Source organism: Phocoena sinus, chromosome 2 (genome assembly GCF_008692025.1).
Source record: "Phocoena sinus isolate mPhoSin1 chromosome 2, mPhoSin1.pri, whole genome shotgun sequence".
In the NCBI taxonomy this organism is placed as follows: Eukaryota; Metazoa; Chordata; class Mammalia; order Artiodactyla; family Phocoenidae; genus Phocoena; species Phocoena sinus.
This window is the reverse complement of record NC_045764.1, coordinates 4,749,781-4,776,914: the sequence shown is the minus strand read 5'-3', so window position 1 is coordinate 4,776,914 and position 27,134 is coordinate 4,749,781. Positions and strand designations below refer to the sequence as shown.

At 37.5% G+C, this 27,134-nt stretch overlaps 1 protein-coding gene across 3 annotated transcripts in view; it reads left to right on the top strand.

Moving 5' to 3' along the window:
* Positions 1–27,134, top strand: part of STAM (signal transducing adaptor molecule) — a 67,360-nt gene that overhangs the window by 28,496 nt on the left and 11,730 nt on the right. For 2 of the 3 annotated variants that reach the window (XM_032623964.1, XM_032623966.1), the window contains exons 3-13: positions 3,986–4,061; positions 4,143–4,238; positions 5,929–6,075; positions 10,813–10,903; positions 12,766–12,958; positions 15,005–15,099; positions 18,433–18,521; positions 20,525–20,612; positions 21,080–21,134; positions 21,706–21,859; positions 23,688–23,860. In XM_032623964.1, coding sequence (XP_032479855.1) covers positions 3,986–4,061; positions 4,143–4,238; positions 5,929–6,075; positions 10,813–10,903; positions 12,766–12,958; positions 15,005–15,099; positions 18,433–18,521; positions 20,525–20,612; positions 21,080–21,134; positions 21,706–21,859; positions 23,688–23,860 — 1,257 coding nt within the window. Of the gene's footprint in view, positions 1–3,985; positions 4,062–4,142; positions 4,239–4,589; positions 4,718–5,928; positions 6,076–10,812; positions 10,904–12,765; positions 12,959–15,004; positions 15,100–18,432; positions 18,522–20,524; positions 20,613–21,079; positions 21,135–21,705; positions 21,860–23,687; positions 23,861–27,134 lie in introns of all 3 variants that reach the window. The other variant, XM_032623967.1, reaches the window with a different exon arrangement.

Below are 27,134 nucleotides of genomic sequence, written 5' to 3'. Positions count from 1 at the left end.
TCTTTCCATGGAAGCCCACAGTACAGTGTATTGAGGTGGCCTGGAGTAATGTTCTGAATAATGAAACGGACTTTGATGCTTTAGTTCATCAGAGCTGACATATGCCGAGGCAGCTGTGTCCATTCATGAAAAGCCTGTTTTCTTGTCTGGTCTAGGAGTCAAGGAAAAGACAGTAGAAGCGACAACTAGATGGAAGTACTGCCTTTTTTTCTCTTGTATTAACTACGTGTTCAAGATCTATGCATAAAAGGATAATGTTTGGATGAACATAGTTTTGGCTGGGCTGACCATGCTTCCAATTTCCCTTGGATAGTTTCACTCTATGCCTGCTGTTCTTGTATTACGCCTGGTTAGCACCCCCTTTCACTCTCAAAGGGGCACTCGTATAGATGATAAATTATACAGACACTGTATTTGTAGTCCATTTTCATTTGTCATTGAGAGGATAATAGCCATAGGACACCTACTTTAAATTATAACTCGTAAACCTTTTTAAAAAGAATATTTTAGCTATAATTTTTTGTTGAATTGTAAGATTTATAATGAAATGTATATAAATATACTTTCACTTCTGTATTTTACTTATCGTTTTGTGGAAATACTGAAAAGCTGAATTGAAAAAAAACACGGAACAGAATGAGGTCGTTAAATACTGGATTTTTGTGGGTCGCTTCTGTTGTTCAATAGCACCAGTTTTATACTCAGTTCTGAAGGGATTTTTTTTTTTTTAGCTTATTATACCTAAAAAGATATTGCTTTGTTGGCATACATAAAGTGTTTGTCAGGACTTATAAACATTCTAGTTGGCTTTTTTGGGCATTATCCTTTTTATGGACGCAATAGCCAACTTTGCTTTGGTTCCAGACATGTCCTTGCCTTGGTTTTTAAAATTGGCTGTGGTTAAACATTTCAACAGTATAGAAATTAGTGAAATAAAAAGTAAAAAGTTCCATTTCAAAGCCCCTTTCTCCATCCTCTTTTCCAAAAGTCACCACAGTTTAGATTTCTTTCTTTAAAAAAAAACAAAAGTGTGGTTTATGAACAATACATCAGAAATTTCATTTAAAATTTGGTGGTAAAGCAAGTATTGAGGATTATTTTCTAAAATGTTTTATTCACTGAGCTGAATCATCTTTGGATCATTATTTTTAAATGATTTGAATTTCGGTATTTAGATAATTTGGCCTCTGCCAGTGCTTTGAAATGATAATTTTGTATTTGTCAACATGCTTTTCACAACTGCAAAAATTAGCACGAGGTCACAGATTCTGGCTCCTAAAATAAGTCCAACTGTAAAAAAGGCAGAATCTAAATAATGCTATATTATTTCTTCAGTCTAATGATGATGCTTTTAGACACTTTTAATACAAAATCAGTAGAATAAGAGCTGCAGAATCGTGAGTTGAATGCTTGACATATAATAGGTATGCCATAAATACAATTTTCCCCCTCTTTTTTCCATGCTCTTTAGGTGGAAAGCTTCCCAACAGGCAGTGAAACAGCCTTAGAAACAGAAATTTTATTTTTTATTCTAATATCTCCCTATTAAAAATGACTTTTTTTCTGTTTATCATTAGTAATTGCATTTTCAATTCTTAAAGAAATTTTTTAGGACAATTATTCTTACTGGCCAATTTTCCCAGGGCTCAGTGTTGTTCAGATCACTTGATACTGTTTTTTCTTTTGTATGTGTGTGTCCAACTGTCCATTTCCTAAACTTCCATCCCAAGTGGAAGCTCTGTATGTCTGCAGTTAAATAGTAACTGTCCATTTCCCCCTTCTCTTAGCCACTGGTGACTTCTATTCTACTTGTATCTCCATGAATTCGCCTGTTTTGAGTACCACGTATAAGTGGAACCGTATAATATTTCTCCTTTTGTGTCTGGCTTATTTCATTAAGTATGTCTTCAAGGTCCATCCATGTAGCATGTGTCAGAATTTCGTTCTTTTAGGCTGAATAGTATTCCATTGTATTTTTTTTTTAATTAATTAATTTATTTTTTTAAACATCTTTATTGGGGTATAATTGCTTTACAATGGTGTGTTAGTTTCTGCTTTATAACAAAGTGAATCAGCTATACATATACATATGTTCCCATATGTCTTCCCTCTTGTGTCTCCCTCCCTCCCACTCTCCCCATCCCACCCTTCCAGGCTGTCACAAAGCACCGAGCTAATATCCCTGTGCCTTGCGGCTGCTTCCCCCAGCTATCTACCTTACTACATTTGTTAGTGTGTATATGTCCATTGTATTTTGTTAATCCGTTTGTCTGTTGGTGATTTGGCTGTTGTGAATAATGCTGCTCTGAGCATGGATGTACAGATGTCTGCTTCAATCCCTGCTTTCAGTTCTTTTATGTGCGTATTCAGCACATAGTGGTGGAGTTCCTGTGTCACGGGGCAGTTTTATGTCTGACTTTGTGAGAAGCTGTCAGACTTGTCCACAGTCGCTACGTTGTTTCGTTTCGCATCGCCGTGGGCACCGCTGTGCATAAGGGTTACCATTTCCCCACATCCCCAGCTGGTTGCCTCTTCCTTTTTAATGTGAAATCGTGTCTCACTGTGATTTCATGTGCAGCTCCCTAATGATGCTGAGCGGTTTTTCATGTGCTTTCTGGCCATTTATATATCTTCTTTGGAGAAATGTCTGTTTTGAGTCTTTTGCCCATTTTTGAATTGGATTATCAATTTTTTTGTTGTTGAGAGGTAGGACCCCATTGTATATTCTGGATATTAATCCCTTATTAGATACGTCCTTCCGTTTCTATCAGGTTAATTTCATCCAATTAGTTAATTAGTTAATTTTATATATTTTTCTTCTCTGGAAGTTTTATTGGGTTCTTTTTTGTATACCACTTCTTTCCTTTGCTATGTTGATGATTCCTTGTACATCCTTGATCATACTTAAAATAGCTTATATAATTTCCACATTTTCATTTGACTGAGTTTTCTCCTAGTTAAGTGTCACTTCTTCCTGCTTCGTGTCACATCTGGTAATTTTTGATTGAATGCTTAGTATTATGAATTTTATATTGTTGAATGCCAGGTTTTGTCATACTCCTGTTAAAGAATATTGGGCTTGATTCTGTTAGAGGTTAGGCCTGGATCAATTTTATTCTTCTGTGGCTTGTTTTTTAAGCTGTTATTGGATGGATTTAGGATAGTCTTTTGGGATGGTGTAGCCCCATCACCAAGGCCTAAACGCTCTGCTGCAAGGACTGTCCACTTTGGTATGAGCTCTGGCAGCTGTGTGAGTTTTGGGAACCCTTCAAAGTAGAGCTCTCAGTCACTTTTTGTCCAGCCTGGTGGGCAGCAGACCTCAGTGGACCTCATGCAGGTATCTAGCACTCTTTCTTCATATAGCTCCTCTACTCTGTCCTGCAAATTCTAGCTCCCACAGCCTGCCGGAATTCTGATTTCTGTCCCCTCAGTTTCAGTAAGATCACCACCATCTTCCTGGGATCAGCTTCTCTGTGCTGAGATCCAGAAACTGCCTTTAGACAGAAAGCCTATTTCGCTACCTGGAAAGTGCCCCTGGGTAGAAAGTTGAGGCAGATGTCTGTTTATCTAATTTGTGTTCTTTCTTAGAGATCATCATTCAGCGCTACCTGTGGCCTGATGTCCCAAATGTATTTTAAATATATTTTTCCAGTTTTCTAATTATTTACAACAGGAGTGTAAGTCTGGTTCCAGTTATTCCATCGTGACTGGAAGTGGAAGTCTTGGTCTGTCATTTTATTTTCAAAACTTTCCATCTAGAATTAGCCCAGAATGCCTTATCTATGATCGTTAAGGAAGAGAGCCTGTTAATTTTGTTTGAAAAATTTAAAGGAACTTTTTAGTGTACAGTTTTTCAATTGTGTCATTAGTAAGAATTAAACTTCTCTACCATATTCTCCCTTTTGTATCATAGTCTATTGCCTTTTATAGTTAAGGGGGAAAAAAGTAGAATGTATTACTAATTGTTACGTTTCTTATTTTTTAGACCTAAAGATTGTCTTCGGTCTATTATGAGGAGGGTGAACCATAAAGATCCTCATGTTGCTATGCAGGCTCTGACTGTGAGTGGTTTCATTTCAAGATCTACTGCAAAATTGTCTACCGAAACTGAGCCCTTTTAACTCCCTATTTTATACTTTTAGCTTCTAGGAGCGTGTGTATCAAATTGTGGCAAAATTTTTCACTTAGAAGTATGTTCAAGAGATTTTGCTAGTGAAGTAAGCAACGTATTAAACAAGGTAAGGCACATTATTTCTAGAAATGAATTAGCACTGTCTTCTTTCTTCATATATTTTATTGTTCAGTTCTTCACATTTTAAATCACAAAGGACTAGTCTGTGCTTTTTTTTTTTTTTTTAACTCTTTCTAGGCTATGTCTATCCCATGTATAAGTCCATGTTAGGTTTTGCTGAAGAGACTACACATTTATATAACTTGGAGATTTGGTTTTGGTCAAGCCAAATTAGAATATATTTAACCTCTTTTCTTCACCATTCCTTTCTTCTGATGAAAAATATGTGTATTTCTCTGAATAAGAGGTACCAGTTTACTTTAGGCACAGTTTTTATAACCATTTTTTTTTTTTTTAGTCACAGAGGTCATCTACTTAACTGAATGTAGAGTTAAAAATTCAAATCCAGCAATTTAAGGAATTAAAAAAATTTAATTTACTAAGTAATATGTGAGTTTTCTCAGTAAAAATTCATGCATTCTAAAGGTAATTATTTCTGGCCTTTTTTGGGGGGGATAATTATATATAAAAATGTTTTAAGTGTTAAAAGGGAAAATGCTTCATGTTTTTTGGAAAAAATGAGTATTTCCAGATTTTAGTAGGAAATAGTACATAAATAAGAATTTAAAATTCTGTACTCCTTTTAGAACATGGTTATGTGATAATTTTTTCCTGTTCTGCTTTATTCAGTTATTCAGTTATATTTAGGTATTTTGTGCTAATTACTTACCATTCTTTTGATGTCCTGAATGGCCATCAAAATGTACAACGGTTTATGAAGAGATTCTAATGTAATATTTTCCTTAATTGAAGATTTGTACTCAGTATTTAGTAACGTGAACAACTTTAAAAAGCAAACAGTTGGGCTTCCCTGGTGGCGCAGTGGTTGAGAGTCCGCCTGCCGATGCAGGGGACACGGGTTCGTGCCCCGGTCTGGGAGGATCCCACATGCCGCGGAGCGGCTGGGCCCGTGAGCCATGGCCGCTGAGCCTGCGCGTCCGGAGCCTGTCCTCCGCAACGGGGGAGGCCACAACAGTGAGAGGCCCGCGTAACGCATAAAAAAAAAAAAAAAAAAAAAGCAAACAGTTGCGTATAGGAGAAAGAACTCTTTATTTTTCAAATATTTTACAGTGAACATATTGGTTTTATACTTAAGGGGGAAATGTTATTTTGAAGAAATGAAGTTTCCAGGAATATCGGCATATAGTAGACCTCATGCCAGGCCTCAGATAATTAAGTAACTGGGTAAAAACACAGCCATGCACATTAAAAGTCAGGAATTAGGAATAAGGGAATTGTACTATTTATTCTCTCTTTCCAACTTATTTTTCATTGGTCTGCAAAAAAGAAAACAAACTTTTCTATGTCTTCCTCATAGACAACACTTGCTTAGTTGCAAAATACTCTGAAAAGTCCTGTCTTTCTGACCTCCAGAATAAGTTACTATATATCTAATGTCTTAATATGTTATGAGGTATGTGATGGTATCATCTATTTTTTTTCATAGTGTGGAAATAAAACGAGTTTATTTCTAGTAACTATCTGTATTTTCTTATGTGTCATCTATAGCTAGGGATAATTTATGATTTAAAAAGAGATCTGCAACACTTTATAGGTTTTATATTTATGGTATCTGTATTAAATCATTTGCCAGGAAATTAGTGCCTTTTTATTAATTTATTTTCTCTATTTTTAAGGGTCATCCTAAAGTATGTGAAAAATTAAAGGCTCTTATGGTTGAATGGACGGATGAGTTTAAGAATGATCCACAACTTAGTCTAATATCAGCAATGATTAAGAACCTCAAGGAACAAGGTGTTACGTTTCCAGCTATTGGCTCTCAGGTATTTTATATAAATTTGTGTGTGTGCTACAGTTCGTTTCTCTAAAGTAGCTATGTTTATTTGAGTTTTTCTTTTTTTCCTCCAAACCCAGGTAGTTTTTAATACTCCAGAGGAATTTTTGTTAATAATAATAATCTTGCATATAAAGTTGCCAGAAAAATATAGTGGAATGTTAATGTGTTCCAACTTCTATTTCCCCACTGTTTCTCCTTCTTTATTAATGAATTCACTTAACGTTTTTGCAATTAAAAAAATTTTAATATAATTTTAATACTACAGACAAAATTGCTTTATTAGGTAATACTGACATTCTTGTTAAATGCTCTTTGTGCTGTAATTTTATCTACAAAGAATGACAGCTCAAAAATCAGGTTTCCTTAAAATTTAAGGATGTGTTTAGAGGTTCTTTGGATTATGAAATTTATGAGCACCTGTATTAAAAAATGGTAGGGAGATAAAAGGGGGTCATTGGGAAGAAAAATTCCCCTTAAGAGCTGGCCAGCACCTACGTGTCTTCTTTCTTTTTCCTAATAAATATGATTGACTGAAAGACTTAACTTGCCTTAAAAAAAATTATTTATGTAATGAGCTCAATCTCTAATTTACGTCATATAGGAGAAAAATGGAAGATTATCTCTTTTATTCCTTTTCTATTCCGGTAACCATCCTTTAGGATGCCCAGCTAACTAAGTAGGCGTAAAGTGTGTGGTAACTTACTGCACTGTCTTTCCTCACTGTATGGCTTGGGGTAGAATATAATGAGTGATGTGCAAGCATGAGCAGAAAACTCTTAGTTGTAGAGGGCTCCCATTCAGGGTTTTGACCATTTCAAGGGAATTATGAAGTGGTTCATCCAGACTTATCTAGACTTTCTTCCCAAGGCACTTCTAATTTATGTAGGTACTCTTGAGATGTGAAAACCTAGAAATATATTTTGGAGATAAAGGAAGAGAGGATATTTTTCTTCTTATTTGAAAATATTTGGCTTATGAATAGTTTTACAATGATAAATTACATCTTTGAGAAGTAGTCATTCATAATTGATAGCTCATTTTTACTACCTCAGAATAATTTCGAATCTGTATAATTAAGGAATAATTTTATGCAGAATAATCCAAGATATCTTATAATAAGATATCCTTGACAATAGAAGCAATGTTTAATTATCGAAGAGTAGACTCACTATGGAGAACCAAAGAGTGTAGTTGCTTAGTGGAATGGCAGGTTCTGTATTCTGAGAACCTGTTCCAGAGCTTGTGACTCACAATGTGGTTGGTTGGCCATCATCATCACCACCTGGAAGCTTGTGAGAACTGTAACATCTCATTCACGGGTGGAAATGCGCCTCCATAGCAGTGGATTCATTGTGTCCATTTTAACAGGCCCCCCGATGACTCTGTTTTGAGCAGCACGACTCTTGAGGACAGCTTTCAGTGCAGGTGAAAACTGCATTTCAGTCCACAAAGGAACAAAACTGCATTTCAGTCCCTGTAAGAGAAGGAAGAAGAGTCACTGATCCATTTGATACGTAGCTTTGTTTGGTTAACCTAGAATCTCAGATAGTTGTGGGAACAGCTCTAGTGATCCTCTAATCTAATCCCCTCATTTTACAGATGAGGATACTGAGACCCAGAATGGTTAAGTGACTTGCCCAGGGCCACAGCTAGTAGTTGACAGAGCTGGAACTAGGACACAGGCCTCCTGACTCTCAGTCCAGTGTTCCTTCCACTACACGATCCTGCCTTCCGTTTGATATTGAGGTTAGTAGATATGTGTCTGTCCGGACTAGGCTTCGAAGGACAAGAAGTGGAGTGAACACTGGCAAGAGCGTTTACGTACTAATTGGTGTAGATGTGAGACTCCTCTCCTGTTCAAAAGATTCAGGGTGTAGATCAGCAATAGTAAAGTTAAGAGTTACTTTTCTTTTTTGCATCTAGATCTTATAAAATATGTGAAAGCTCATTTTGTTATAGTTGCTGTCTTTCAACCACAAGAAATATGTAAAATGCGTATAAAGTAACCTATGATGAGGTAGAATGGTGATTTTTTTAATAGTAGTTTCTGAAGAGGTTTTCGTTGAAAACCATGTTTGTAAAGAGCTTCATGTTTAATTAAAAATAAATCTATCATCTGGGATCAACTGCAGAAGTCCCTCCAAATCTTACAGTCACTTAGTTGCTTAAGCTGTTACTACATTTTAATCAGACTAGACCTTTGTTAGCATACTTTTTAAAAAGGTTCTGGAAACGAGAATTTTTTAAAGTATATTTTTTCATCCAAGTACAGAAGAAAATAATATAAAAATATTAAGAAAAGTGATACTTGAGTCACCTAACTCTTGCTGCTGTGGTTCTCTTAGCACTGACTTTGGACACTGAGGTTGAAGTGATGCTGGCACTGCTACTGTGTATGACTGGTTAATCAGACAAGTAGCGTTGCTATACTTGGAACCTGATGATAGAAAGGAACTTTGAAAAGAGAGCAGTTCAGGAATGTAGGGCTTAATATAGCTTGTTTCTGCACTTCCTACTTGACCAGTAGAGATCCCTTCTCAGACCACAAAAGATCAATATGTCTATTTTGTGAAGTTCACAAATTGTGAAAAAAAATTCATATATAACAATAAAGGTTGTCTCTGATGAAGCATACGTTCAATTTTCAGAAGTGTATGATGATTAAAACATTTTTATTTAAGGAAGATTACAACTAGAGGTGGGTCAGATTGAGAGTGCTTGAAGTTCTATTCACTGAATACAAAAGCTCTCTTCTAATCAGCTTTTCTAAAAATAAATGCCTTGTGTATTTGTTTGACATTATAAATATATTAAGTGAAGACTATTGCACGGTATTTACTATAATGTTGAATATTTTGCCTTTCATTTACTCAACAATCATTTATGAGCTCTTGTAATATTTAGCTCCATATACCCTCAAGGAACATGCAGCCTGGTTATGGAGACAGACATGTAAGCAGAGAATTATAATAGGAGCTGAGATTTATTGCCTGTTACTATGTACTGGGCAGTGATCTAAGTGCTATGCATTTGGTAATTTGAATATTTTTTAGAATTTCATTTTTCTTAATTGATGGCTTTGGAAATTACAGTATACATTTGTAACTTGTCACAGTCTATTTTGAGTTAATAGCGAATTATTTCATGTAAAATGTAGAAACCTTGCAACTGTAGAGAGTTTATTTACTCCCTACTTCAGCACCCTTTGTGCTGTAGTTATCACATGTATGGCATGTATCACCTCTGCATACATTTTAAGCCCAGGAGACAACGTTATATACTTGTGATTTAAACCCTGAATGACCTTCATTGCATCTGACTTTGGAAGCTACGTGTGCTGATTTAATCCTCATGACAGCCCGTGGTGTGTGGGCCATTGTTGTCCTCATTTCGTAGATGAGGAACTTGAGGCCAGAGGAGGCTTTTAGGCGCTCAGGGTTCATGTGTTAGAAGGTGGTGCATCTGGGGTTTGAACCGCATTGGCCTGACTCCCCATTAGCCTGATTCCCCAGCTTGCGTCCTTAACTGTCCTTAACGACCCGAATCATACAATACCTTGTTTAAAAGTGTTACCAGAGGGGCACAGAGGAGGGAAGGCTTAATGAGAGGGTTTAGGAACGTTTCACTGAGAAAGTGATTTTCAGCTGTTCACTGACTGGTGGGTTGAATCACCCAATGTGGATGGAGTACAGTGAGCCAGAGGGGAGGACGTCATGAGTAGAAGCAAACGTGTGTCACAGCGTGTGTGTGTGTGTGTGTGTGTGTGTGTGTGTGTGCGCGCGCGCCAACAGTTTCTGGTAACTGATAGAATGGTTGAAAAATGAGGCTGGAGTCTCTCATTGGCCTCGATGGCCACACAAAAACTCAGCAGCCATTAAGACTTTAGAAGCTTGTAATTCTGTAAGTGTGAATCAATGTATGTATTTATTTACTTGTACACTACCTTATATACAAAATATGTTTAAGAGGGACAGTAATATATTGTCAAAATTAACTGCTAGTATTTTGATTTAGAAAATAGTATAATTTTTTTTCTTTTTTGCGGTACGTGGGCCTCTCACTGTTGTGGCCTCTCCCATTGCGGAGCACAGGCTCCGGACGTGCAGGCTCAGCGGCCATGGCTCATGGGCCCAGCCGCTCCACGGCACGTGGGATCATTCCCGGACCGGGACACGAACCCGCGTCCCTTACATCGGCAGGCGGACTCTCAACCACTGCGCCACCAGGGAAGCCCGAAAATAGTATAATTTTATGAGCATTTGTATTGCTGTATATCACTCTGGATTCCTAAAGATAATATCCTGACTTTTGATCTGGAAGGAAACAGTAAAACTCTTGAATAGATATTTTTAAAAATTTTAAACTGCTTGTTTTTAAAGTAGTCATCTCCTTCCCACTCTCAACCCCTTTTTGTTGAAATCTCCTCTAGTCTGTCTTCTCTGGTTTGCATAGTGTCTGCTTCTAGTTTAACCTCTTCACACAAACCTGGGAGAGTGTGGCTAGGTTGTTAACCCTAAGAAAACAAACTCTCTCAGTCTGTTTTCTCCAGTTCTACCTGTTCTCTGGCTCCTTTCAAAGAGGAGGCTGCTCAGGTTCAGATTTCTTTCTTGTTCAGAAGTCTGTGGTGGATTGATGGGAAGGGTCTTGTGAGTTCTTAGATTAGTTGGGGGTAGGAAAATTTGAGAACAACTTTCAAATATCATTTTCCTTTTTTGTGTGTTAGGCTGCAGAACAAGCAAAAGCAAGCCCAGCTCTGGTAGCCAAGGATCCTGGTACTGTGGCTAACAAAAAAGAAGAAGAAGATTTAGCGAAAGGTACATTTTTAAGTCCCTGATCATGGAAAGAAGATAGGTCTTTTACTCGATGTTTATTTTCCCCCAAGATATTTAAAAATAAAAGAAATAGGAGTTCACAGCTAAAGTTGAAATCTACTTGTTCTCCTTTATTCCTCTCTTCAGTGTCACTTTTTTCCTCTCCTCTTCCGAGGCAACTGCTATCATGTATGTATGTTCAGTCTATGTTTCTATAATGTTTTTACTACACTATCTATGTGTCCATAAACAATACCAAATACTTTTTTGTGTCCAACAAATTCTTTTTCATAAATAGTGTACTCTAGGTATCATCTACAACTTGTTTTTTTCATGCAACAGTATGTTTGAGATCTGTTCATAATGAGACATGTATATCAAGCTCATCTGTTTTAACTTCTGCGTAATATTCCAGTGAACTAATAAATATCTGCTGTAATTTATCCTCCTACTGATGGACAGCTGGGTTTTCTGATTTTTTTTTCACTATAACAAGTAAGCTGCACTGAGTATCCTCGTCCACCTTGTGTGTGTGTGTGTGTGTGTGTGTGTGTGTGTGTGTGAGAGAGAGATTTTGTTTTGTGGTATTGTTGGCTTATGGAGTAGGTACATCTTTAACTTTGCTAAATAGTTATAGTATTTTCTTTTCCATCAGCAGTGTATGAAGGCTTTTATTATTCACTTATTCTTTTTAGACTCATGACATTTTCTGTTGTCAGAGTTTAATTTTTGTGAATCTGATGAGTTTGAAATGATACCTAATTGTTTTTAATTTTTATTTTCTTGATTGCTAGTGAGGTTCAGTCCTTTTTTGAACGTTTATTAGCTGTTCTGATTGTCTCTCTTTCTATTTTTTTTTCTAATAATGATGTATAGAACATCTTTATTTTGGATATTAATCTTTTGCCTGTTATATCTGTTATAGATATCTACTCTTGGGTTTTGGCTTACAATTTAAACTTTGATAATGACATGTTTTTTTAAACAGGTTTTAAATTTTCATGTAGTCAAAATTTTTCCTTTTCTTTTATGATTTTGGGTTTTTTTTTTTAATGTCTTAAGATATTTTCCTCTCCCCCAGGATCCTGAAAGATATTTTTCTATGATAATTTTAAAGTTTTGTTTTCCCATCTGGTCTTTTATTCATCTAGAACAGAGATGGAAGGGAAGACGGGGTTATGTGTTGCACTGAAAGCAGGGTAGTCAATTCATTAAGATTATGTTACAGAGCCTGTGTGACACATGGTGATGGCCTGTATTAGGGGAGGAGATAGAGCAGACACATTTGAAATCTATTTTGGGGGATTTGTTAGGTGAGACTTTACTGTAGTTATTTCCAAATTCCAGTTCTTAGACTAATTACCTGAGAATGACCTTTGGAACAATAAAATGTAGGTTCTCAGATACTTCCTTTGAGACTCCTATTTAGTAAGCCCCCAGTGAAGGACTCAAGCTTGGGACTCTGGACTTCCCAAGTGATTTTGATTATTATTTGGTAAACTTAAGCTACAGAAATACATTGAAAAGATGAAAGAAAATATACAATATCTGCAGCTGAATTAAGCAAAATTGATTTATGTCTTTTTATTACCCAGAATATTTAAAATTGTACCTGTTCAGTAAAAATAGTCATCATGCTGTTCGGTTTTTGTTTTTAGTTTATTTATTTTTTAAGCTCTCAGTGTGAATGAATGAATAAAATTGATGACATTATTTTTGTTCAATATATTATATCAGGATATGTCGTAGTTTCCCTCCACATTATTAGAAGAAGAATACTTTTTACCTTCAGATATCTTTTTGTACTTCTTAGGATTGCTGGATATATTAACATCTGGGGTCTTTTTAAACCCATTATTTTCCAGCCATTGAGTTGTCGCTGAAGGAACAAAGGCAGCAGTCAACCACCCTTTCCAGTTTGTATCCAAGCACATCGAATCTCTTAACTAACCACCAACACGAAGGCCGAAAAGTTCGTGCTATATACGACTTCGAAGCTGCTGAAGATAACGAACTTACTTTTAAAGCTGGAGAAATTATTACAGTTCTTGATGACAGGTGATGGTTACTATTAAGTTGAACATTCATGTGAAAATATATAACATATTCTGTGTTTCATATTATTCTTGCTGAATGCCTTATCAAACGTAATAAAAGCAAATACTGACGCAGGTAGTTTTTCTGTAGGACGGTCGGTTGCTTTGCTTGTGTCATACTGTCTGGATTCGTATTTTGTAGCTTAAGTTTTCCTCGTCTATCATTTAAATGGGTTTTATATGTCTTGGAGGCCTAGTTTACTCTATTCATTTTTGGTTCCATCTTATAATTTAGATTGTTAAATTAGTAAAAAAAAAAGGTTAAGATTTTAGAAAATACACCAAATATATATATATGTATATATATGGAATTTATAAGAAATACAAAATATATTGAATTAATTTATTTGCACAGAATGGTGTATCAGTGTGGAACAAATTCATTTTACATGGTGTTATATACGTTATATCATAGGGGAGGTGGTACAGTGCATCTGTTTTTTTACTACAGCTTTATGTTTACTTGAAAATTAGTTGTTACTGATGATTATGACTCATAATGAAGTGCTAAAATTCGCAAGTTTTTTTTTTTAAGTCTTTATTTTTTTTAAAGGGAGAGCTGACCTGGCAGTTTTTTTTTTAATAATTTTTTATTTATTTTGTTTATTTTTATTTTTGGCTGCATTGGGTCTTTGTTGCTGCATGCGGGCTTTCTCTAGTTGTGGCGAGCGGGGGCTGCTCTTCATTGCGGTGCGCGGGCTTCTCATTGCGGTGGCTTCTCTTGTTGCGGAGCATGGGCTCTAGGTGCACAGGCTTCAGTAATTGTGGCACGCGGGCTCAGTAGCTGTGTCTCATGGGCTCTAGCGCGTGGGCTCAGTACTTGTGGTGCACGGGCTTAGTTGCTGTGCGGCATGTGGGATCTTCCCAGACCAGGGCTCGAACCTGTCTCTCCTGCCTTGGCAGGCGGATTCTTAACCGCTGCACCACCAGGGAAGCCTAAATCTTTGTTTTTGAGGTCGGATAAATGCATTAGGTTTTTTTGTTTGTTTCGTTTTAATATTTATGTATTTATTTGGTCTCACCGGGTCTTAGTTGCAGCAGGCGGGCTCCTCAGTGTGGCTCACTGGCTCCTTAGTTGCAGCACGTGGGCTCCTTAGTTGTGGCAGGTGGGCTCCTTAGTTGTGGCTCCAGGCCGCCTTAGTTGCGGCACATGGGCTCCTTAGTTGTGGTGTGTGAACTCTTGGTTGTGGCATGCGTGTGGAATCTAGTTCCCTGACCAGGGATTGAACCTGGGCCCCCTGCATTGGGAGCATGGAGTCTTATCCACTGTGCCACCAGGGAAGTACCTGCATGTGGTTTTTAAAGATCAATTCAAATACATTTAAGATTTTTCTTATAGTATCACACTTACATACTAATATGTTTTCTTGAATGGAAGAAAATGAAGTAAAGTTTGAGCTGGTTGCTGGAAGTTGCACAAAACCTTGATCATTCATTCATTCAAAAAGTATTTATTGAGCACTTGCTAGCTTTCCTTATCCTAGGTGCTGGGGATCCAGTGGTTAGCGTGGGTACGCACCCGGGAGTGTGTTCCTTGTGAACATTTTGTGCTGTAAATGGTGTTACTGTCATGTGTCTTCTCTTGTGGGGGGGAAAGTTTCCTAATGTGTGCTAGAAAGAGCACTGATAAGGAATGGAGGTCTGGATTCAGAGCCTACCGTCTATCTTATTATAAAGGATTCTCACACGGGAGCCTATGAACCATTCGAAGTTGACAGTTTTCAAGTGTGGGGACCTCTGTTTGAGGGAGAGAGTTCAGAGCCTTGTACTAGATCCTCGAAGCGTTCGCCAGCCTTCCAGAATATGAGAAAGAACTGTGTGTTTAATAGCATCTTATCTTCTCTGAGGTCTCATCTCTAATTTGTAATAATGATACATTCACTTCCTCCATTGGATTGTTGTGAGCTTCAGATCTGGTAATAATATAGGTTAAACACTATAAAAGGTAAAGATACATAGAAATAAAAGTTCTTTGTTATAGTAAAGCATTCTTTCTTGTTTCTCTTAGTGACCCCAACTGGTGGAAGGGTGAAACCCATCAAGGCATGGGGTTATTCCCCTCTAATTTTGTGACTGCGGATCTCACTGCTGAACCAGAAATGAGTAAGTATTTTCCAGCCTGTCAATGGATGATGATCCACAATTCTCTCTAAAATTCAGCTTTCTGGAGCAGAGACTCTCCAAAGTTAGTGCCTCCAAGGTGTTTATTAAAAATGCAGCTCCCCAGTCAGATTATTTATGAGGAGTCATCTAATCATCTAAGAATTGAAATCACCTGTCTACCAAGATTAACTTAAGACAGACTATGGACTTTTCTTTAAGAAAAAAAAAAATATATGTATATATATACACACATAGATATGTATGTATGTATACATATGTCATTGTAAAAATGCAGATTAAGAAGTGTTATAGAATTTATGCATTATGTATTTTTGGTATCATCAGTTGATGAAAGGGTGACAAATGCAGTGTAACCTTATAGAGAGTTCTTCCTATTCAAAGGTTAGCTCATTTCTCTAGTGTCCAGCCCCAAATTTGGAAGCAGTGGCCTCTTAGCAACTTAATAGCTTTCCTAAGCCACCATGTCAGATATTCAGAAGGAGCCATAACGAATCATGTCAATAACTTTTTGAGTTTCAAACCTTTGCTGACCAGGAGAAACAGACTAGAAAGTGGGGCGAAGGAGGAAAAGTGATATTACTGGCAGGCGTAATCATTGCAGGACGTGTAACTGCCAGCAGTCTATCGGAATGTTGGTAGGCAGTTCACTGTACTTCTAGGCAATACGGTAATGAATCTTCATAATGATGATTTTGTGGCATCGAGATTAAGTCACAACCTTCCTCTTTTTAAGGAAACAGAAATATGTTCTAATCTATAAAGATTTCTGTAGCGACTGAAATGGTTAGAATTTTAAGAGTTTTTTTGTAAGTAAGTTAGTAAGCTACAGTTATCTTGGCAAAATATCTCATCTTTCTATAATGCCAGGTAGAAGAGATCAAAGAAAGTTATAACTCACGATCTGCTTTGGTCAGTTTTAGTTTACAGGAATTTTAAGAAAAGATCTTTGTCTCAGTTGTCTTTTTATTTCCAACAGTTCTTGGTACTGAATCTTATCCAGAATACAGAATATATAAATGTTTATACAATAAATGAAGCGCAAGTGTCTGTGTATTAACAGTAAAGATACACTTTTCTTTGAAAACATAAAAATGCTTCTCTTTCAAGAGAAGGCTTTAATAACAGACCAGATGTTACAGATCTTTGATAAAGTAATGCCCTCTCCTAGTTATTGTTGGGATGTCTTGTGTCACTTTTATAGAGACAGATTGTGATACCCATTCCTTTAATAAAGTTCTCTTTGGTAAACTCAGAAAACGTCCTGTGGAACCTTGTTTAGATGGCGGTGCATAACGTGCTAACTTTTTAATCTGGGCTGATGGTGGTGGGGGATTTTTGCTTGATTTTTGGGCTTGTGTTTTTTTTTTTTTTTTTAATCTTGAAATAGCTGTTGGAAAGGATGGAATTGTCTTGGACTTCCATTCAAGAGGAGATCCAAGATCTCAGGTAGATAAAGTAGCCATCTCGTCTTTTTTTTCCCATTATATAGAAATGTAACCTTAAAATGAATATTCTAGTTATTTTCATGTGTTCACTCTGGACCATGTAAAAGAGAAACCAGAGCATCAGAGCTTATACGTGGAGTTACAGTTCTCAGGCTTGGAAAATGAGTGTTAGCAAGATCCTTGTAGCATCGTTCTTTATGAGCAAACACAAGCCCATTTCACTGAATGTGTCAATTAGAAGTGCCTGACCTCCTTAGCTTGTTTTCGTTTTGGAGAGGCAGTAAGATTTCGTGCAAGCACTGTATTTTATATATGTATATGCATAAACACATCTGTGTGTGTGTGTAAAATATTATTTATACACACATACACATAATATACACACAAACATACACATACATACAAAGTAATAGTATTAGTCCCTGAGAGAAAAAGCACTGCAAACTTGTGCATGGTCAGCTGTTAGGATGTGAAGTCTACCATGTGTTTTCTTATGGGTAGCAGCCAATGCAGTGCTGTCCCAGCTTTCTACTTGTTAATAGCTCAAGATATGAAAGGAAAAATATGTATAGCATATGGCTCTTTTTCTTCCATGGGAAAGTGAAATCAGCTGAAACTGGTTTTGTATGTAGAGTTTTACTTTATGGTGACTTGTGTGGGATGACTGTATTCCTTATATTGGAAATTAACCTATTTTCCATTTATATTCTATAGCATAGAATACATAAGTAATATGACTTCTTGTTCTCGGAGTAAAATCACAGGCCAGATTCCAGTAGTGTGGGCTAATAGAGCTAGAATGATTGGCGTTCAAATCCAGGCTTTGCCATTTATTAGCTTTCTCCTACGCAAGCGTTCTTAATCTTCCTAAGCCACTGCTAACCTCATTTACAAGATGGGCATATCTCATAGGATTGTATTGGAGATTCATTGGGGGAAATGCAGTATTCCATTAAGCATATTTAATAGTTTAATTAATATTATTTCCCTTCCTTAATTCTGCCCCTTTCCCATCCCCCTGATTCTTAATTTTTATGAATACTGATTGACTACATTGATATCAGGATGAAAGAATCCAAAAAGGAAGTTCATTCCTTTAAAGCTGTATGTGTTTCTCAGTATTACTTTGGATGAGATTAATTACTATGTTAATCATAACCTTATATTTGCTGGTTAATGTTACATTGAATCTTTTTAAAGGTTGCTTTGTTGAGCAAGAGAAATACGTGCTTCTGGTTTGCAGATTCCTTAATAACCACCTTTTCAGTTGCAAGAATAATGTAACTAAAAAATGCAGACTGATTTAGTTGAAAATTCAGATCCCTGCCAAGGCCACTTGTAAAGCTCTCCACTGGCCTGGGTGTCATTCCCTTAGTTTAAAAAAAAAGACTGAGTGGCGTGAGGGGAATATATAGCTAACTTCCCAATTCATTACATTGAAAGAGCGTGGCCTGTGGAAAAGTGTGGAGATTTTTCTTTGAAAGGACTGGTAATTTGAAAAGAGGATTTATTTTCAATAGCAGAATTCATTTATGCCATTGTAAAACTTTGCTTTCTGTTCAGCAGTTTACTAAACTCTCATATGTAATAGGTGATCAATCTTTGTTCCAGAAATACAGTTCTTATTTTTAGTGAAGTATCTGTTATGGGAAACATAAAATCTTTAGAAGAAAAAATTAAGAAGTCTTCACAGAATTTCATAATGTCATGTTCTGTCATGGTTGCCTAAATCTGCAACCAAATTATCCCTTAAACTGAGTTTCTCAGATTGAAGGGAATACAAGAAAAATCCAAGTTCTCTCCTTAAAGTGCTTTTAAATAAAAATTTAAATTTATAAGGAAACGATAAATGTTACATGTCTTACAGTTAAAACGGAGAAGAAGACGGTACAATTTAGTGACGATGTTCAGGTAGAAACGATAGAACCAGAGCCGGAACAAGCCTACATTGATGAAGTGAGTGATTTCCTGCCTGAGAGCATCATACTGAATTCACTATTGAAGTTGCAATGGTTTTCTTCTCTTATTTAAAAAAAATTCAGTACTTGATTAATGCATGTGTTTTGTTGTTACACAACTTCAAACAGTACAGACGAAGCAAAGATTCTCCTGGAAAGTTCCTCCCTAGTCCCATTCTTACCATGTCAGTGCTTATAGTTGTACCTCATTATTTTAATTCCTGCTTCATATTCCATAGAATGGACTTATCATGACTTCATTATTCTGTTGTTGGATGGTTAGGTTGTTTTCAGTTCTTTGTGTGTTTTTTGCTATTACAAACACTATTATAATGAGACTTTTTGGGTATATTCAAAAGAATGTGTGACTTTTTTTTTACATCTTTATCAGATTATAATTGCTTTACAATGTTGTGTTAGTTTCTGCTGTATAACAAAGTGAATCAGCTATACGTATACATATATCCCCATATCCCCTCCCTCTTGAGCCTTCCTCCCACCCTCCCCATCCCACCCCTCTAGGTCGTGTGTGACTTTTATTTTTAAATGCTCTGGAAATTATATTCTTTGTAACATTTTAAACTAATGATGAAAAATGAGATGTCATCTTTAAACTATGTGAGGGGATTTGTAGGTTTTTAGCCTGTTTTTAGAGGAGCCAGAAGCAGAAAGTTTGAAGAGCGCTGTTTTAGCGAAACGGGTTGTAGAAGCTGTGCTGAGAGCCCCCAGAGAATGTACTGGCGTCAGGGAAAGTTAGGTTTGGCTGTAGCATTCCATCGGAAAATGCATGCTAGCGGTCTGTCTAGAAACCTCATTTCTCTGATAGTAGACAATTTCCAATAGGTTGTAGAATTCTGTAAACAAAGAGAAGAGAAATTATCCACGTGTTAGTTGACTCTCACTCTCATTTTACTCCCCTCTCCTTCTTTTGGCTGTAGGCAAGCTTTTCTGACATGTGCCTTCTTTTTCAGACTACGTAAAATGAAAATTGTGAATCTTTTACGTTGAAAAATAATATCCATTTCTAATATGGAATTCTTTTGACTTCAGAAGAGTGTTTTAATATACGTGTGTCGTTTTCACTCTCTAGTGATTAATTCATCTCTCAAGCTGTTATCCTTCTGTACAGAGTATAGAGTTTTGTTTTGGTATAAATAACTACTTTGCTTAGAATTGGTACTCTTTAAATTATTTACCTAAGTAACTATACTCAGTAGCATAACCATGTAAAAACCATGAATGGAGAAAAGTTTGTAATTATTACAGTAATATTCTTTGGTACATGAGATCTATATTTTGGTTTTTTAAAACTTACGTACAGATACATCTCTACTAATGTAATGCATAGATGTATTTATGTAATGATGCCTTCATTAGTTCTGTTGGTCTTACAGCAAAAGATTCTGAAATAGATCTGAGTCTTTGCTTTGAGATGCCTTCCAGCCTTTCACATAGGAGAATAGAGAAGCCATAAATCTTCTTCCTTTTTTTGATGACAAAGTGAAGCATTGGTGGAAAGAGAATGTAGAGTAAATCCTTCTGGTGCTACTTAGAAGAACAGCTGTACCAGAGCTGAGCTGTGCCTTACTGAAACAGCTGCTGTATTCTCCCTTGTAGAGAAGTAGTAACGGAGCTGTTAGTCACAAGTACTGCCAGCTTGAGAGAGAGGTTACACCTGTCAGCATGGCAAGACTACAGCTGCCCCTAAACAAAGTGCCACAGAAGTCCACTAGCATGACTTAAGAGATTAAAGAACTCACATGTTGTAAGTTTAAATGTTGCTCTATTTCTTCTCATCTAAGAATTTCTGGTAGCCGTTTCAAAAGGGCTCTGACTTCACATGATAGTAAAGAGAATACACGGACAGTAAATACATAGAAGCGAAATTGAAGTCTTCATATCTGTGCATTACAGGATTAGCCACTATCTAACTAATGAAGTGAGAAGGTATTGTTGCATAATGATTTGTTACCTTTTATAGTAACAGTTTAATTTCTGTAGGATAAAATGGACCAACTGCTACAGATGTTGCAAAGTACGGATCCCAGTGATGATCAACCAGATCTTCCCGAGTTACTTCATCTTGAAGGTAAACCTTGTTTTCCATTTCCCTTGCAAATAAAGAATAATTAGGATTAAATCTAGTGTTCTGTTACAGAGTGGTTTTATATTTAAATAAAATTGAAAATGGTATAAACAATGTTAACATTTCTGACTCTTCTGTGACCAGTCTCACGTTTATATGCAGTTTAATTGAACATTTGGTAGAATTCAAATTTGTATACTTTTCTACCCAAATTATTTTATTCAACGTTTAAAATGTTATAAAATGAAAATTGGTATTAAAAGTTTCTGAGATCAATACAGTCAATCTAAAGTATTGATTTTATAAATAGCTAGGAAAATCAGTCTTGGGTTCTGTGGGCTAAGATTAATTAATAGAATTTTTATTATTCCAAATTAGATCTTTTATTCCTTAAACTACATGAATATCCATCAGAGAGTTGCTTTCTTTTGCTGCATTTTCTTATATTTCTTTAAATCTTGTCATCTTAGCCATGTGTCACCAGATGGGGCCTCTCATTGATGAGAAGCTGGAAGATATTGACAGGTAAAAGAACATGCGCTCCGTCTGTACCGTGTACCTTCTTCTCCACAGATCTCTCTAAACTGCATATTGGAATACAGCTGCCTTGTATTTTATTTTATTTTCATTTTAAAGATATGGCCATTCTCATTCACTTGTTTTCTACTTGATGTGGGAATTAAAATTAGACCCATCTGCCCCCACTCCCGCTTTTAAATGAGGATTTACTTGACTTTCATTATGTTAGTCTGTTTTAAAAATAAGGGTTAACTATTATAATCATATTTGCTGTAAGTGGCATCATCAGGGCCCACACACGACCTATCTGTTATTAATGAGGGAAACCTGGATATTTGAGGTAAAGTCAAGTACAATAAGCTAGAGTCCTTCCAGTACAGCACCTAAATCTGAAACAGTTTTGGTTGCTTTGGAGCTAGGCTATAGGATTTTTTTTTTTTCATTACAAGGTTAAATTTTTAATAATGTCTACTTACACCACTCTTTGCCATTTTTGCTATTTTGATGCATCTTATTATTTAGAACATTATATCATTTAAATAGCAGTTATGTGTCACATTATTGTATAATATTTCAGAAAACATTCAGAACTCTCAGAGCTCAATGTTAAAGTGATGGAGGCCCTGTCCTTGTATACCAAGTTAATGAATGAAGATCCAATGTATTCCATGTATGCGAAATTACAGAATCAGCAGTATTATATTCAGTCATCTGGTGTTTCTGGTTCTCAGGTAAGCTTTTAAAAATGCAAGTATTTCATTTTAAATTCTCAAGTATATTTGAGATTATTTGGAGTAGCTGTGTTTTTGTAGAAAGTGAAACTTTCTAAAAGTGATGTTTGTAGTAAAAATAAAGTTAAAAAGATTTTTTCACTTGACAAATACAATGTGTAGTATGCTAGCTATAATGATAGTTCTTGTTCTAAAAAAATTATTTTTCTGCAGGGGTGCACGTCAATCACTGTCAAGCTTTAAAAAAAAAAAAAAAAAACAGATACTTTGACTCTACCCAGACCTATTGAATCCAGGCATGAGGCCCAAACATCTGTATATTTTTAAAGCTTCATATCTAATTATCTAGTTAAGAACTACAATTTTTGTCTGTCTGAGTAAAATTTCTAATTATTACTAAATTCTTGTATCTACCATTTTCAGTTTTATAGTGACTTTCTTTAATCTGCATTTTTTCCATTCCTTTACATGAGAATGTGTGTAATGCAACAGAGAGCGCTTTTTCCTCTCGTCATGCCCAGCAACTATTTCAAGAGCCCATTTCCCACAAACTCACTCAGTTCAGGGTATAGGGAGTAGTTAGTCAGACACAGCATTTCATCCATGTAGGGTAGCATAAACTTTGTGCAGATGAATTTTTTTTTGACGCAGTCCACTTCTGGAGTGAGGGGCCAGAACCCTGGAGAAGAGCAGCCAGGCCTGAGAAACGTGAGGCTGGATGACACCTACCCATGAGTCTTGATGCCAGTGTGAGCCAGCAGACAAAGAGAAACCCTTCATGTTCAATTCGCAAAGTACAAACAGTTGTATTTGTGAGGACTGGACTAGCTGCGTCCATAATGAAGACCTTTTGGATTCTGTGTGTAGTGAGTCTCGTGTGGCTTAACACAGCCTTCAGATGATTGTTAATTTTGTTTCCTGATGAGTGTGTTACTGTCCTAACAGCTGCTACAAGTCTCACTCCCTGGACAGTGGAGTTCTGTTTTCAAACATGTGAAATGGAAGGATCTAATGGATACTACAGAAAATGAGAATATTATGTGTGTTTACGATTCGGGGGGCACTTAAGACTAATCTCTTTAGCTTAAAACAAGTATAGTTTTTAGGTGCAGGGGTACGCAAACAATGGCCCAAGGGCAAAGTCCAGCCTCGCACCTCTTTTTTAAAATCAATTTTTACTGGAACACAGCCGTTCTCATTCGTTTCTCCATCGTTGCTGGCTGCTTTCTCTATGGGCAGAGCCCAGTAGTTTCAACAGAGCGCACATGGCCCACAAAGCCTGCCCCATTTACTGTCTGGGCCCTGGACAAAGAAGTCTGCTGACCTTGCTTTAGGAGGATAGCTTGCTCTATGTTCAGTAAGCTGTAACTTAGGAGATATATCTCTGTGTAGATGCCTGGAAACAAATGCAGACTGTTGCTGTAATGCAGTGAATTCAAACACACTTCTTCAGCATTTGGGGGTTCATTTTAGGGAGATACAGTATCAACGTGGAAAGAGGGATTATATTAGTATAAAATTTCAAGGTAAGTTTCTTTACTGCTTCTGTACGGAGACAGACACGAGTTTAGCTAATGTTTCCCTGAAAACAAAAATCATCAGAAGCCCACTTCACTGAAAAGCACTTTTTAAAACACCTGTCGTAAAGCAACTGTACCCCAATTAAAAATAAATAAATAAATAAAATCTACATAAAAAAATAAAATGCCTGTCACCAGAAGGAACTCAGAAAACCATTTCAGAGATGTAATCGTTGCTCTTTTGTAAGTGAACGCATGGCTGTTGAAATCCGAGGGACCCTAATGTGTTTTGTCTCTGACTGTCCTAGGTGTACCCGGGCCCTCCTCAAAGCGGTGCCTACCTGGTCGCAGGGAGCGCGCAGCTGAGCCAGCCCCAGAGCTACAGCCTTCCCCCAGAGCAGCTGTCTTCTCTCAGCCAAGGAGCCGTGCTGCCTGCCAGCCCAGCCCTTCCTAGTCAGCAGGCTCAGGCTTCCTACCCCAAGTAATGTGATCATTGGCTCTTGTTTGCTTTTAGTGCTGTTAAAACTCTCAGGTGCCCTTGGTCGTCTGTAATCATAAAAAATGGATAAGAAAAATCCAGGGTAGGTGTCATCACTGATGCCAGATGGTCAGCCCCGTCTGTGGTGGCAGGTGGGTTCTGTAGGAGCCCCCTGCAGTGCTGCAGTCCTAGCCAGCATGCCAGCCCTCTGTCCTATTGAGTCCTTTAACTGCTGTATTCTGGTTTTAGCTTTGTGTGTTTTATATTCCTTCCATCATAATTTCTTTTGTTTTAATCCGAGTCTGTGATAATATTTGTTAAGAACTTCAATGTAACTTAAATTTATTTTGATAACTATAATTTAATGCTTTACACAAATTTCACATAAAAGCTGAATGTTCCTGTGGTTATTATTTTAGAATTTATAGTTCTGGGCTGTCTCTTAAAGACAAATATTCCCTTCTTTTTACCCTGTGTGGGAATTTAGTATATATCACAGCATGATAAACCACATGAAAAGAGACAGTACAAGAAGCTGTACACCCCTGTGGTTCATGGGGCGAGTAGCTGAATATGAAATGACAGGCCCATTGATCTGGTCATTTATTTAGAATGCCCCTATCATGTAAATGATTATATTTATACATTATATTATTCATAATTTATAAATGCCTTTTCTACTTCAGTGGGCATCTAAGCTGAAGTCATCACTTTGGATCGAATAGGTAGGCTTAAGAATTCAGTAGTGTGTAACTCCAGAGGTCATGATGTTCTGACTCACAACAGGAGTTTCTTGGTGGCACAGGTACAATTTCTAGGGACCTTTCCATCAATGTTGGAGTTGCCCAGAATGCTCCTATACTGCCCTCACTATTGTATTGTTCATCCTCCAAAGAGTCACACTCTAGGGATGCTTGGGGATTGTCAAACATGATTTTGTGGTCACAACTCGTATTCTGAAGTGACCTTAAGAAGGATGGTGATGCTGAAGCCTGTTACAGGCATCAAACAGCAGCGACAAGAAAACAGCGCCCCCTACTGGGTCATGTAGCTTAGGAAAAAGTTAGCTCTAACTCTGTTTGTCCAAGGACTTCCGTTTCTTTTCTTTTCTTTTTAAGTCTCAGTTTGGTAAAAAGCGAATACCCTTACATAGAAATTGGTAGGGAGCAACTATTAGGAGAGTAACATGCTGCTTTAAAATTAGATCAAAGTGAGTAGAGGTAGGTATTGCTGAGAAGTTAGCCAGTGTACTCAAGTAGTATATATAGGAACCTCTCAGATGCTTTAGTATTAGCCAGAAGTGCCGCCTCTGTCCCAGCTAGTCCTCTGTTACCATGTCACATGCTGCTCTGGATGTCTCATTACTGGAGATTACTTGGGATACATTCTTAGTTCAGAGCCTTGAGGAATTATCCTTGGAAGTGAGATTCTCTGTTGGGAGGTTCTTAAACCATGACGTGCTGTAGAGCCAGAGCACCTTGCCGCTGTTTGCTGGGGGCTGCTCTGTCCTCTTCTGCCATTTGGATGCGAGACCCCCGTGCAGGACCCGCGCTGTGTTCCAGGGCCTGGCTACTGACGTGCTGTAGCTGTAAATGTCGCCTCTCCAGAAACACAAGTACATTTCAGTAGGTGCTTTTTGCAGAGCATATCCTTGAAACGTTTAGCCCTCTTCGCCGGGCTAATTGCTGCTTATCCTTCAGCTCTTAGCTTAGCTTCATCTTTACTAGAAGCTTGTCTTGCCTTCGCACCTCGTCAGCACTGTTCCTCCTCTGATGCTGTCTCAGGCCCCCAGCGCCTCGTGTTATCGTGTTGTCCTCTGTATCCCCATTAAACTGTCATATCTTGAGAGCTGGAGCGGCATCTTTCACCTTTAGAGCCATACTATGTAGCACAGAGTTTTACAACTGGTAGGAACTCAGTAAATATTTGATAAGTAAATGTTTTGATGGTAATTTCAAGGGCTGTGTTAGGCCAGTGAGGTATATGTTTCAATACCTTGAAAAGGCTTCACACAGGCTTTGAGGCAATTTTTTTTTTTTTTTTTTGCGGTACGCGGGCCTCTCACCGTTGTGGCCTCTCCCGTTGTGGAGCACAGGCTCTGGACGCTCAGGCTCAGCGGCCACGGCTCACGGGCCCAGCCGCTCCGCAGCATGTGGGATCTTCCCAGACCGGGGTATGAACCCGTGTCCCCTGCATCAGCAGGCAGACTCTCAACCACTGCGCCACCAGGGAAGCCCAAGGAGGAATTCTTTCCCCACCCCGTTTTTGGTAGGCAGGTTTTTTCATGTCCCTCAGTTTGTATCTAGGAGGCAATTTCTTATTCTTTTACATAGAATTTTGGCTTTAGGGTGGTCACTCTTCCAGACTTCTGTCACCCTAGGGTGATATTACTGATAACTGGGGATGGTGGTACTGATACAGTTTTCTAGACCTACCTGAGTGATGGTGGCCACGATGATACTAAGGTGACCAAAGCTACGTACTTACTTGTCGGTTATTTCATTTTACATCTGTTAAACAGATGTTTTCTGTGTCTGAGTTTGACGTTGTAGGTATAAGTGAGATCATACGGTATTTGTCCTTCTCTGTCACAGGGGCAAGGTTTCCTTCTTTCTCACGGCTGAATACTATTCATGTGTGTGTGTATCTCTATCTCTGCCTCACACCTTCTTTACCCATTTATCCCTTGACGGACCCTTAACTTTTCCCATTTCTTGGCTATTGTGAGTAATGCTGCAATGAACATAGGAATGCAGATACCTCTTTGAGATCCTGATTTCAGTTCCTTTGGATATATGCCCAGAAGCAGCATTGCTGGATCATATCGTAGCTCTATTTTTAATTTTTTGAGGAACCTCCATACTCTTTTCCATACTGACTGTACCAACACTGCATAGATGTTCTCTTTTCTCTACATCTTCGCCAGCAGTCCTTACTTCTGGTGTTTTTGATCATAGCCAGTGCAACAGGTGTGAGGTGATACCGTGTGGTTTTGATTTTATTTTTCTGGTGGATAGTGATGTTGAGCGCCTTTTCATGTGCCTGTTGGCCATTTGTATGTCTTCTTTGGAAAAATGTTTATTCAGGTCCTCTGCCCATTCTTTAATCAGGTTGTTAGGGTGTTTTTTTTTTAACATCTTTATTGGAGTATAATTGCTTTACGTTGTTATGTTAGTTGCTGCTGTATAACAAAGTGAATCAGCTATAAGTATACATCTATCCCCATATCCCCTCCCTCTTGTGTCTCCCTCCCACTGTCCCTATTCCACACCTCTGG